We start from the raw sequence: 14,346 nt of genomic DNA, 5'->3' as shown, positions 1-14,346 counted from the left end.
CTTTTGAATTTCTTCTCAATAAATAATAAAGTAATAAATGGTCATAAAAATGAATATTCTGCTATGGTATGGAAGCATTTTTTGCTTATAGACAGTAGAGGGGTGACAGGATAAGAGAGGTATGCAGCTGGACTCGAACCCAGGGATATACAACATGGTCAACCCCTGGGTCACCAAGGCCCCCAATGTCTACAAATGTTTTGCAGTACAATAAGCTGGCTTTCAGACTGAACACAGCCCTGCATTAAAAACAAGGCAAAGGGGCTGCTGGTGGGTTTTCAGAAAATGACAATGAAATACAGCATGAACCAGGAAGGTGATCGACAAGTTTGAAGGCGTATCAGACAGCAAACACAACACAGCTCACTGCACAGTTTGTAATACTGTGAGACAGGATTACACGATGCCGTAAAGTTACTGCTGCAGAAATCTTTTTTGCCTTTTGTAGCAACAGTTGCGAGGTAAACAGCAGAAATGCGGGCCGTGCCAGGAATGCGCAACCTTGCTGGATGATGCTGTTAGGCTCAACATTTTATTGGCTGGGCTCTATGTTCTTTTTTTGCAACGGCATCCCTGCTGTGTTACCAGACTGACCCAGTTCAAATGACTGGACACAGACGAACAGATGACTTACTTAGAGGTCACCTCAGGTCTGTTGCCAAACTGCTAATGATATTACACTGCATCTTGTTGCAGTGAACATAACAATTCAATCTAGAATAATCATTTTGGAGGCCATTGATTATGTAGGCATCCACCTATTTGAGATACCTGCTTAAAAGGACGTGCACCCTCCCTTCAGAGTGTAGCTTCAATGCTCAGTAGCTCTCTTGGTGAAAGGAGCAGAAGAAGAAAATGTGACACAATAACAGTTGACTTTTTTTCATGTCATGTGTAACTCTCGCCCAATATTGCAATCAGCTGAGGGCAACATCACATTGGAGATGACTTAAACAGAATGCCACATATTCAGCATGTGAACAACAGGCCTGTATCAATACTGAACCAAATGTTTGTCTACCTGTTACTTTCTCGGAGTGGTTCGCTGCCCTTCCGCCAAGAGACCACGCCCCATGGGGACATCTTGGGCTTGCACTCGATGAGCACGTCTCCTCCTACCTTCACCAGCGTCTGGCTCCTCAGTTGGTTGTGAGAGAAATCTGGGGCAACGGCTGAGACAAGAGCAGCATGTTAAAGCCAGTGTTGGTAAAAGCCTCACATCCCTTTTCCTCAGAATGAACTCTGATTATCTATCCCATACAACATTCATCTCTGATTGTGTTTTCACCATTTTGTAAAATGAGTTTATAAATACATCGCGTTATTGCCATGGATAATTCAAAGACACTAGATTACAATCTTTACAATCTGAATAATTAGCAATCACAGAGCTAAATATTAATGCAGACATTTGAATGTGTTATTCTCAGCAGACAGGCTTGTCTGGTTCGGTCCCACGTAATAATGTTCCCTGGCTATAAACCACTTATGTGCATTCTTTAAACACTCTGCGTTAAATATGTGCCCTTTCCAGAAGGAGTGCACCTGTCTGACACTGTCTCTCACACTCTTAAATCTCCACCTTCACTTTGACCATCGCACTCAGCTGTTGAGGCTGATTCTTATCAGCAACATGATCAGGACGAGACATGTTGGAGGCTGAATGGTAAATGAGAGCTGCTGCCAGCCCAGAGTGGAGAGTGACAGGCTTGACAGGGCAGATGGGCGAGGCTGGCGAACAGAGCGGCTCCGGCATACATCACTGTCAGCCGGACGCGTTCGCCTCATAATTAATGCTTTTCAATTAGTGGCCAATAAGAGAGGGGCCGGAGGTCATCCGGCGGTGCTGAGCAGAGGAAGAAGACCGGGCAAACATGAGATCAAATGTGGACAAAGGCATACACACATGCCAACACACACACACACACACTGTATGCATGTCGAGTATGCACACATACACAAACGAAGCTGGTGTTACCTATAACTCGGAGCTCCGCGTTGGAGTAGACCTCGCCGTGCTTATTCCCAGCCACACACTGGTACATTCCCGTGTCGGTCAGGGTCAGGCGGCTGATTGACAGAGCCCCGTTGGCAACCTGTATGCGCTCCTGTGGACACAGAGACACATGCCTTTAATATGCCTTATTCCCAGCGCTCATCTGCATAAAACAGCCGGCCAGTGGGCCAGTGAATTATAGTCTGGAAGTGACAGACATGGCAATAAATCTAGGTTTTCATCACTAATGGAGGGAAAGGCTTGGGTGGATGGAGGCAGGCTAGCAGAAAATGACCCTAATCAATCTGCATGTTTATGAGAGTGAAATAAAACCATGCCCTATTTATATCTGCGACTGCACCACAGGGCCTGTTTCCCCTTCAGCAGGAGGAGGGGATAAGAGGGGGAGGAATATCGTAACATCTGAGGTATAATGCATTGTGAAAATTGCTTTTCTGATAGGTATGCCTCATACTGTACATACCAAGTGCTGTTTACACGGTCAAGCTGCACCTCCTCTTCATCGTTTTCATGTTCCCGCAGGAGAAACCTTTCTTGCCATCGAGCCATCAAATTAAGATCTACTTAAGGACGGCTGGGCACCAGATCATCAGAGCATCGTTGGGCATTTAATCCTCAATATAAGTTTATCTCTCTGAACTCGGGTTGTCACTCGACTCCTTCACGACAGTATTAAATCCTTGAGCAGTTTTCATACGTCTCTATACAGCTGTTCCCTGTGCCCTTCATCTCCTGTGTTTTCCTCCGCCTCACCCATCGTGTCATTAGAGCCCATTTCCATAGGGGTGTCTGAGCAGCCTGAACTCGCGGGGGATTAAGGTACTGTCACATGAAAAGAGAGGCAGTCCTCACTAAAAGATCACAAACTAATCCTGTGATTGAGCAGGTTGCGCCGGAATTTCCACAACGCTCCGCGGCTCTGGATGTGCAGGGGCGAATATCGCTGCTGGCAAGGGAGGCAAATGGTGGCGTATATCAGTCTGTGCATGGAAAGCACTCCCGTTTACGGCTGCTATTAATTAAGCATGACGTTCCTCTCAAATCAGCAGTTTTTCACGCAGGGACCTGGGGGGACCATCTGTACGCCTTCTGCTGTAGGAAAATGATTGGCAATGTCGTTTGCCGACAACACTGGGCTGATTCGTTTGATATAAAGCTGCAGAAACATGCAAAAGAATGGGTGGCATGACGGAAGTACTTTTATGGTTTAGAGAAGTGAGCTTCTTGGCTGCGATTGCCGTCTGCAGCTATGTTCCTCTGCATGACTAATTACTGGAAGCCTTTGTCAGAATGATGCAAATTCACATTTACACTCCAGCTGCAAAATGTAAACAAGCTACATTTTATGTTAGAACAATATCAGTCTGCTACTGTGGATTTAAGGAAAAGGAAACAATCTTTCTCTTTCTTCGTCTTCTTCAATTGATGTAATAGAAACAAAAAGCAACGAATAAACAGCATGCAACTGATGTTGCTCTGACAAGCTTAATCTCATAAACAAAAGGAAAATTGCTCTACAGGGTTTAACAACAAGGAAGTATTAGTGCTCACCAGGGTAGAGCTGTGAAAGAAAATCTGCTAATTCTAATCACAGATATTTGATAAATATATCGTACATGCCTGAGTGAGAAAGAACTACAAGTAGACGTGAACTAAGCTCAACAGTGGCTTTTCAAGAGAACAAAGGCGCTGAGCTCAGACGGTTTGCTCCACTTGAGCTGGAATGAACAGAAAAAAAGAAAGAAAAAAAAAACTTTCCTGTCCTAATCAGGATGTCGAGGGCTGTGTTAGATCACCCATTGCTGAAATGTAAAGGCTTTGACATTAGAGCCGTAAAAAAGCAATAACCTCAGATCAAGCATGCTACTGTAAGCCATCTGTGTGGCGGTCCCTCACGCCTCTGAGCGGCCAAAAATCCCGTTTCACGGGGGAGCTACCCTTTAATTGCACTGCCGCTTAATCCTGCAGCCTTTGTCAATAAAGCAAAAGAGTAAAGTCGCTCAGATGTGAACAGCCTCAAGAAAAGACGCATTCCAATAAACCATTGTTATCTTGACATGTACGAAGCGTCGCCTCATGATCATCTGCAAGAGCTGCATCAGAAACAGTCATACCTGGCCGTCCAACAACGAGCCAGATACTTGTGGAACCAGTTCTGAGAGGCACTAGCGAAACACTAGAAATAGTTGGGGCTCTTAAATATTTTAAGTGGCAGATATTGAATAATTGAATGCACATATACTCAGCTATATATATCATGACCCCTTAGAAATCTACTGCACTGTCAAATTTCCCGACAGACATGAGCCACGACTTCTGTTTTGTTGTGTTTGATTGCTCTATTTCTGTTGCTCAAAGTTAGAAAACTGTCAGCAGAAATAGGTTCCGGTGAACTCTACGGTCAGAAAGGTCTCAATTGATTCACTGCAATAAATAACAACAAATGGTGCACCCTCTCCCCACTGCTCCTTACATCATTGACCTTTCCCTCTTCCACTCATTAAGCCGCTGTGGTTAATGGTGGCATTTCAAACAATGTAACACCTTTGCTGATTAATCCATTCACCCATGCATCCGGAATATATCCATTTATTATGTCCACGCTCACTGGTAATACAAAAAAAATCCACACTGTCACTGCAACCTTTAATCAAACATTCGCTGCTTTGAATCCAGGTGGCTGAGAGCGACGAGCCTGATATCTTTAAGAACAGTTGTGTTTTCGTTTGAATGTGTTCAGTTCAGAATGAAATGTGAGAGGGAGTGGGAGTTAGGTCACATTAACAGAAGAAAGACAAATCTCATGACACAGTGGGCACTAAGAAATTGCCCGTCGCAAAGCCCCCCAATGGTTGCTATTTTTAAGAATCTACCTAATGAGAGAAACATAAATGTGATTCGTTTCACACGTAAAAACAGATGGGTTGTTTGTTTTCTAACAAACAAACGAGAGGGCTTTCACCTTATAATGAGTTTGATAAAAATGATCCTTGATTATTCGTCCCTGATAGCAAACCAAATCTTTTTTTTTTTTTTATGAGAAAGAGGCTCTGCTGTGCTGCCTCTTGTAATCTAATGACAGACTGGGTTCATTCCAACAACATGTAGAACATTCAAGTACTGATCGATATCCTCTGGTGTGTTTGTCGCCTTTTTTGCATAATGAAGGAAATTAACATAATGTCTGTTTACTTATCAGGTGCAAGCTGTGCTCCAGTGTCCAATCAATCTTTTCCAAACGACCCGGCTAAAGGATCCGGTATTATAATCCACTATGACGATGAAGGAATATTGAACCATATTTTGCAAATGGCAGCAAGAGATTTCAGTTAGATGTACAAGTAAGCAAGTTGGAGCCACAATAGGCTCATCTCTCATCATTGTACATATAATGGGATTTCAGAGAGGGCAGGGAGCTGAATGAAAGCAGGATATACAGTGTTTGTATAGGGAATCTTACTTTTCCGTCTTTGGTGGCGCAGGGTTATTAACCGCGGTTGGTGAAGAGAGATTTAACAGAAGATTAGAGTAGCTCTTACATCACTGCACTTTCCAGACTGGCATGAAATACTTGGCCTCTTTACAGTTTAGTCTCCCAGCGCAGAAATGTACCACAGACACAGTCTAATTCCTATGAAATGAATGCTGCTTTGCAGAAGTTAATAACAATGTATTGGTACGCAGGAGGAGCCGTGCTGTAATGAAGGAGACAATAATGCATGGTAATTAGTCAGTAAAGCTTGCACAAGCAGCACAATAAAGCTTTGAAAATACAGTACGTGGTTGCTCACATTCTTCATTCACCAGCACAGAATATGCGAGGAGCACCTGGGGCAAAGCTGCTGCCGCAAGGCTAACCTTGGAAGCGGAGCTTTATCTTCAATTCTAAAGACACGCTAGCGCTTGGCAGATCTCACCTCTGCAGACTCCAGGTTCTCTCCATTTTTCATCCACCTGTAAGAAGGCTTCGGCTTCCCCGTGGCTTTACACTCCCACACCAACGAGTCATCAATGAGCTTCTGGACATCTTGGGGTTTCTCAATGAGATGAGGAGGGGCTGGAAACATCGAAATGTGAGAGTGAACCGAAACTGTCGACTTAGAATTTTTGATCTAGACATAGTAATGACAAATTAGCAAGAGCATCATTTCCACTGAGATCAAAACTCTTCTGTTGATTTCGCAGTTTCAGTTTGATTCAGTCATTAAAATCACAGTGACTGACTGACTCTGGTAACAATGCCTTTCAGATAAAATATATACATATATATGTTTTGTTAGCAATATTCTCAATATCAATGTAGAAAAGGACATGCTCTTGATGATGCAGGGAAATCTTACTTAATTAATTATAGTAATTATAATCATCATTTATCATGGAGTATTGGTAGTCTCGATCAAGGAAACACGAGTATAGGATTAATGCATACATACAATACAGCAAAACACAGCACGTTCTAATACTATTGTAATGGAAAGAACCTCCACCTAGTTATCCATTGTCATTTGCAAGATTGCCCAGTGTCAGCTGGGATCACCTCCAACCCCTGTGACCCTGCATAAGCTGTTACAGGCAGTGGATGGATGGATTGATATTAATGTATACAGGAAACAGACTGAACTTTTCTTGTTGGCTAAAGTCCATGTGTTAGTCCATGCATCGAAAGACCAATCAATCAGGACTGAGAGCAGCTTTCAGTCTCCGTTGACTTGTAGGGACAGGACTTTGAATCCCACATTTATTGCTTTTAGTTTAAGGTGAATTATCGCTGAAGTTCAGCTTTCAAGGTTTATTTCACTTTCCTTGTGTGCTTCGAGTCTAACAGAAGTGATGAAAACCAGATCCATATACATTAGGGTGGCTACTGGTGCCATAAAAACCCTCCATTTGATACAATCTAAGTAAATGATGGTATAATTATACAGGAGAACAATTGATTCTTGTTGTGTCATGCAAGTAACTCAGGGCGAATGATTAAGCCAAAAAAAAGGGGGACATAAAACGAGATCTGTAGAGCTCTCTGCGTAACGCTCTGTACATTCTGGATTCTGTGTAGGTCAAGCTACTATCATCCTATATCACACAAGGCCAGTGGCAGGACAAGAGTAATGGCTGACTGCACTTTTCCATTCCGCAGACCTCACCTAATGCCACTCTCAAGGACTGACCTTTGTGGAGGCTTTTCAGTACCAGTGCAAATCCGGCTCTAATTGGCTTCTGCTATACAGTATTTGCCTTCGAGTAAAGCAGGATAAGACAAAGAGAAATTCAATGACTTCAAATGTAGCCCCGCGATATCTGTGTGCATTACAACTTCAACGTGTATGCGGCGTGTATGTGGGCGTCCAGGAGCACGGAGGGAGGACTGATGAAAAGAGGTGGATGTCGAGACCAGAATGGAGTATTTGTGCGCTCTTCTGTATTTATGCGCTGCGCAGATTCAAGATCAAAATCCAGTCCAGTATCAAAGAAATATTTGTATTTGTGGATCCTGCCTCTAAGATCCCTTTGGCTGCCGAGGCTGCGGCACAAGGTTGGCTGAGGTCATTAACATTTAACTCGTGCGGAGGCTGCGCTGTCGCCATCTGTGCAAACATAAAGGAGGCTACGATTTCCTTTGACTGAAGGCTGCTGTTTATCCTGCCACAGACATCAAACTATGTGATATGACATCTATGCTAAACATTGATGTGTTCTTTGCATCAACTTCATTACCAGCCTACAGACCTGAACAAGCCAGTGTGGTGTGTGGCTTTATGAGTTTTTAGAAATGTACTCTATGAGACTAGCCAGTCGCTTAGCTTCACATCCATTCGTGCTACAGAAATCCTCCATCAGAGCCCGGCCGAGCCGCCGCACCCACTGCACCTTTCAGGACTGCATTGTTGTTGTTTTTTTTTTCCTCCTCGCTGTCAGGGTCCCTCACTCTATCCCTCACCCGCTGCGAAAGTATCGACTCTCAGTCAGCGTTTACCAAATGAAAGCAGGCAGCCCATCTCTGGCCCAGCGCGCATACAATCAGAACAAACGTCAAGTGGCTAAAGCAGGAGAGCGATGGGAATTTGCCTTATCAGTGAAATCACTATGAGATAATGCGGCGGTAAGTCTTCAGAAACACAAATGTGAATACAACGGGGGAAACTAACCTGTCAGAGCTTTGCATTTACTTTCCCTCTGAGTAATATCAACACCAACGAGCGAGCAAAGGGCCATTTGGTTTCGAGCTGTTCCTCAGAGATGGAGCTTTAACAAAACAACCTCCTGCCTTTGGCTTGAGCTGTAGTAGTTAAAACTGCTCCCAACGCAGATTTAAAGAGAAAGACTGTGGAAAAATGCACCCAAACTAAAGAGAACTAATTAATGTAGTTTCACCTCGAGCTTAAAACCAAAACTATTCTAAAGCCTCAGTGCGGTTAATGAATTCTTGTTTCAGCTAGTTCATGAAGACTAAATGAATAGATGGAAAATTTAATTTTCTAAAAAACACTATTGTAATTTTGAAAGACATTATTTCTTCTGTATTAGTGGAGTTAAGACAGACAGTGTTTTTGTACCTTGGTACACTAACACTGACATGTCTGACAGTGTGAAAATGTTTGAACTGTGGCCACAGCGCCACCATAAAGTAACACCTCCATTTCTTGCTGTCTGACACAAAGCCTAGCTCCCTTTCCTCTCTTGCTTGGATGTACACAAGATACCCTTATTGATTTGCCCCATTGGCTTACACTGCTGATGAATGTCTCAAAGGCTTAATTCAAAGGGAATTCAAAGTAAGATTACTGATTTTTATCACCTGCCTGCAGACAGCAGGGGAGAGAGCGAGAGAGAGAGAGAGAGAGTGACAAAACAGATCAAAAATGAGAGAGCCACAGCTCAAAAGGACAAATGAAGCCTAGGTGGATCACAGCGTGCTCCTGGGCTGTTATAGTGAATGACGCTATGAGCTTGCAGGGCTGTTGTAAATAATGGCAAATTGTTTAATGCCCCAAATGACTTCTTTTTGACAGCTGACACAGCAGGACTTGAAGAGGAGAAAATCTGAGGAAAACAGAGAGTGGTCGAGGTGGAAGGAAAATCCATAGACTGTTCAAAGGGCAAGTTAAGCAGCTGGCAAACCTGAGCAAAGAAGTCCTGCTCAAAAGCTAATGAAATGGGATCGTTTTAACCATTCATTCGTGACTACGTCATTCATGATTACCAGGATTGGTAAATACCAGTAGTATTCAGCTGATTTAAAAGGGTGTAATACCTTTGATTGTTTACAGTATGGACAGGCACATTGGATTCATAATATTAGCTTCCTCCACTCTAAATGATTTCCTTTCTCCCCAAATTTCAGTCCAGTGTTGGTCAGTCACAGAAATGATGAATCTTATACTCCATTAATTAATGCTACTAAATTAAGCTCAAAGAGTAAATCAATTCTGGCTTCAAATACTAAGTCTGTGTCCCAGTTCACAATGGCTTACATTATATAATATGCACTAATCCTTATGGCATGTTGTTTGCAGTGAGTGCACAATTACTGTACAAAAAATAAACATAAGCAACTAAGAGGATTCTTCTAAAATATACCTGGTTTGTATGTAATATGGAACAGTGTCGGCCTCACCCAAAAAAGCCTCAGTTACATTTTAATGTCACAGTGGCTGAATCCTATTTTGTCGTTGTGTAATTTTGAATTTACAATATAAATGAAAAGTAGATGGGGCTATTTTTCAGGTTTCTCTTATTATGGGCTCAGAGATGGATGTATTACATTATTTGAAATCATTGTAATACATGATTTTTGTACGTGGAGTCAGCCATGGGGCTGACCCCTGAGGTCTGGACAGTGTCATCTTAGCAAGGTTGTAATAAATGTTGAATTGCAAAAATATCAAACTCCTACAGTGCAGTGCTGTTGACCAAAACGCTGACAATCAGCTCGTATATTTAACTATATAAATGTCATACTATCTACAGATGTCAGCATGTTCACCAGTGTCTGCTGTGCTGTTCAAACTTCAAATATTTAGCTCAAAAATGAAGATGCTTATTCAAAATATATGGCTGCATCTAATAGATAAAATAACCAATTTAGAACGGAAAGCATTGCTGTCGAATGTAGATTATGGTTTTCATCAGAAATGTGTATTATCCGTCATTCTGTAAGAGCAGATTATGCTTCTGATGCCGGGATGAAGTGACAGTAGTCATCATGACTTCTGAACACAGTAGGTGTGACTCTGTGACAATGAGTGAATCCACTAACCCCCTTCCCGCGGATCCAGATGCTGCTGTGCAGATTATGTCCCTGACATATGTGCCACTGGTCTATGTATAGTACATTTAACGGCTTTGATCTCCAGTCAAGTTGGATGTCAATCACGATGCCATCTGGTGGAACCCAACACAAGGCTCACCAACAAGGTCGTATCCAAGGGCTCAGGCTCATCCGCATCACTCCTTTAATCTGGATCAAAATATTAGAGGCATCATGGCTGACAGCCTTTAATCATTTTGATGCGCCATTAAAACGCGCCTCCCTGCTCATGTGCGCCACACGAGCCTGTGCTGATCGCCGCCGACTGCTTTATAAGACCGGTTGTTGTCTGCTTCTGCCGCCTCTCCGTCTGAGCGGCGCTGACAGATGTGGTGCGCGCTGGTCAAATATTCATGCAAGTCAGGATCACCTACCATAGAAAGAGAGTTTCCCTTTCACCGTGTTCATCCCCCTGGAGTTCTCGGCCACACACTCGTACGTGCCGGCGTCCTCCTGCTGGAAATACGGGATTTCCAAGACACCGCTGGCTTTCCTCATGTCCACTTTCCTGGGGAAGGGTACGCCATCCACCCTCCTCCAGTTTATGGACGGCACCGGGCTGCAAGACGAGACGCAGGGAATTTTACGCCTCTGAATTCACAGCTTTCAGTTTCTTCTTTGAAAGACTTATTGCTCATGAGTGAGGCGCAGATTCTGATATATTAAAAAGTAATTTAAGGCTTCACACCAAGTAGAAAAGAGCTGTTTTTTCTCCATTTTTGCAAAGTAAAAATCAATCTCGTGCTATACAAACTCAAAAAATATAAGTTATCTTTTATTGTTTGAAAGACAAAGAATTCAAATACTGAGATCTTGCACGAATGATAAAGAAACTGGGTGGTGATGCCAAAACCTTAAAAATGTCTCAACATTTCCATTATCTGCACACATACAACCTTATATTAACTCACAGTCCCTTAAATATTTTGGAATTAACATCAGTACCCTTACATTGCAAGATTAGGGACAGGGTGCTTAAATCATGCTACTAAACTCCTTAATGTTAAATGCAAGAGCATCTGAGGAGGAGTGCAACATTTAGGGCTTTAATTTGGTCTTTTAAGGATCAAATTCTTACATTATAAACTGACCTATTCTATGGCCACTCTGCCATAATATTCATAAGAAAAGTTTAAGGGGCTTCTCGGCTGCACAATTAAGGGGTTTGGTTACCTGGGGAATGTAAAAGTGCAAATATTACTCCACAGAACTCTCTTCTGGCATCGTGCCTCGTGATGTACTCTGGGCTTCAGTACATTGTGTAACAAAACCTGATTTTTGAAGATTTTTACACCACCTCATGTGCCCTCTCATTTCTTAGATGCACAGCCTAGCTCAAAACACGTGAGGATTGCAGCAAAGTGGTGAAACACATGAAAAAAAAAAAAAAATCCCAGCACTCTTCTGGTAATAATTTTCTTTTATGTGCTAGTGAGCATGCTGCGCCTGACTAAGAGTGGGCTTACTTTCCCAGAGCGAAACATTCCAGCTTTACAGTGGATCCTTTGGCAACGTGAACAACCTCTGGAAACTGAACTTCAATCTTTGGCTCGTATTCACCCATCACACCTGAAAGAGAAATGCAAATGAGCATGAGTGTCAGTGCAATGCTAAGCAACTCAGGCAAGTCGCGGGCCCTCTGCTTGTGCTGTTGCTGCACAGCTACTGAAAACCCCTTTCAAGTGAAGACCTCTTTTTACTCTGAGCTCAAAATGTTTTTCGACTTCCATCGCTGTGCAATGTGAGCAGCAGAAACACGCTCTGCTCTCGGCAGTCACAGAACGCCCTTCCATTGAAAAGAATGAGAAAAAAAGCCAAAACACAGCTTTCCAGTGGACATGCAGCACACTGATGTCGAATGGAGAAAAACAACTTTGAGAATTCATAGACGGTTTGAGCTTTTACATCCAGATGAGTTTCATCTTGTTGTAGTGCTAACAGCTATGAACCAGAAAATGGGCCCATAAAATCCCCCTGAGTACCGCCACTGTGTCTACAAAGCATCCCATTCACCGTCGGTGAAGCAGCTCCGGTGGATTATAATATTGCTGCTGTGCATGCTAAAAATCTCTGGATAAAGGAGCAGACGGGAATGTGGGCTCTCTGCTGTTCTAGCTTTGGGACAGACTTATTCATAAATAGAGGCTGGAGTGTCGAACATTGTTGGAAACGCACGTGTTTTTTCTGCCTCTTATGCGACGCTAAGGTAAATTACATTAATGAATTTGTAATTGGGCGCACTTTAATTTCTCTTAGCTGTGGCAATTCTGGGTGCACAGCGCGGCGTTTTAAGCCCCTCTCATCAACCGGCGCAACAATTGGTTTTCCCCATCGCTGTAATTCAGGGCTGTGTTGCAGAAATAGCTCTCGAGATGGAGGAAACAGGCCAATTTCATCTCGTTGATTTGGTGAGGCATGTGTTATCAGGATGGCTCTCTGAGTGACTGTGAAAGCTAATTCAGATCCTTATCACAACTGTCTCATACTGGAACGTAACCACAGCACTATCACCCATTTTAAGCCGACAGGTGGAAGTGGACAGGTAATTGTCTCATACCATAACCTTTTGTAGGGGACACCTGTTCGATGTGCACGCCTGCAGCAGCTATCTGAGCCCCTGTGACTGTGAGGCAGGGCTGATCTTTCGCTGCTGGACCCGCTGCATCGCCGATATAAAGGTGTAATGAAAAAAGAAAGGAAAGAAGGCAGAAAAAACGGCTGCTCAGATCGTACAAGCTGTTCACAATTCCCTCCTCCGTTCAACAAATAGTGAAGTAAGAAATTTTATCTTCTTAATTTAAATGACGTACCGGATAACTATTAAATGCTAAAAGAATACAGATCTTCATTCTTTCTTTTCATTTGTGGTAGCTTAGCTACCTAACAAGTTCACACAATATTTACTGTGCAAACCTTTGATTATACAGGTAAAAACCAACAAAAAAAAAAACCGAATAGCACAATACGCTAACACTAATACCAATTCAGAAGCACTTTATTTTAACCTCCCATATTAATCACTTACAAGTCATAGAAAACAATTAATGAGCCACTACACTGTAGCTGTAAGCAAGTATTATTTATTTGATTTGATTAAACCATGAATGGATGCTTGATGACATAAAATTGCTTAGCTGTAATTACAGTTCAACCAATAAAACGGTGAAAGTGATGAGCTGATATTGGCCAATATGTCAGCCAGTATTAGTTTGTCACAGATATTTGGGTATTTGGTAAATTGGCCAAAAAGTGACAAGAAATTGCAATTTCTGTTTTTTTTTTTTTTTTTTTTTTTTTTTTTAATGACGTGCTGCACACCTTGGTCACAAATCTTAACCAATTTAAAGAAATCCTCGTGAAAAATGTTTATGTTGTGCGTGTGTTAATGTAAAAAATCAGCTGGTAGATCAGTAGCATTTTGACTGATCATTTTTGACCAGAACATTTAAAGGCAACTAAGCAGTAAGCGTGTATTAAGTGTTCATATAATGCTTATAAATCCTAAACAGGAGGAGTAAAATAAAGGCTTATCAATAATACTAATCATTCAATAACGAGACATAACAAATCTGTTTGATAAGAAGTAATATTCAGTCTTGAGAGGGTTCTTGTTAAAGCTGTAATTAACGGCAAGCCAAAAACCCATATCAATGTCATAAAAGGCATTTCTAGTAACATTTAGCTTCACGTTTCTTTTACTGCATTACATTAGATATGGTAAGAAGCAGGCTTCCGGGGCGGAAGCCTACAATTAGATTACTTGCTGACAATGACCTTTCCTCTGGAGTGCCTTGATAAGGCCAGCCTAAAGCATCAGATCCACATGTTAAAGGACATGCTGAAATTAGCAAAGAAAGATAATTAACCTTTGAATTTCATTTGTATTCCTTTAAAACCACTTGTCCTACTTTCAGGTACCAACAAAGCAAGTTTAGCTTGTTTATCATGAGCAGGATTTTCAGTACAGCTGTATTACATCAGCCATGTGGCTCCAGCACAGAACGGAGAAGCTGCATCTCTC

At 42.3% G+C, this 14,346-nt stretch overlaps 1 protein-coding gene across 1 annotated transcript in view; it reads right to left on the bottom strand.

The window, feature by feature from the left end:
* The window catches only part of cntn4 (contactin 4), a 116,890-nt gene that overhangs the window by 34,171 nt on the left and 68,373 nt on the right, over positions 1-14,346 (bottom strand). The window contains 5 exon segments of the mRNA XM_041949047.1: positions 1,022-1,172; positions 1,979-2,105; positions 5,935-6,074; positions 10,700-10,884; positions 11,792-11,894. Of these exon segments, the coding sequence (XP_041804981.1) occupies positions 1,022-1,172; positions 1,979-2,105; positions 5,935-6,074; positions 10,700-10,884; positions 11,792-11,894 (706 nt within the window).

The sequence above is a fragment of the Chelmon rostratus genome, chromosome 2 (assembly GCF_017976325.1).
Source record: "Chelmon rostratus isolate fCheRos1 chromosome 2, fCheRos1.pri, whole genome shotgun sequence".
Taxonomy (NCBI): Eukaryota; Metazoa; Chordata; class Actinopteri; order Chaetodontiformes; family Chaetodontidae; genus Chelmon; species Chelmon rostratus.
The sequence above is the reverse complement of the archived record's forward strand: the minus strand, read 5'-3'. Positions and strand labels throughout refer to the sequence as shown.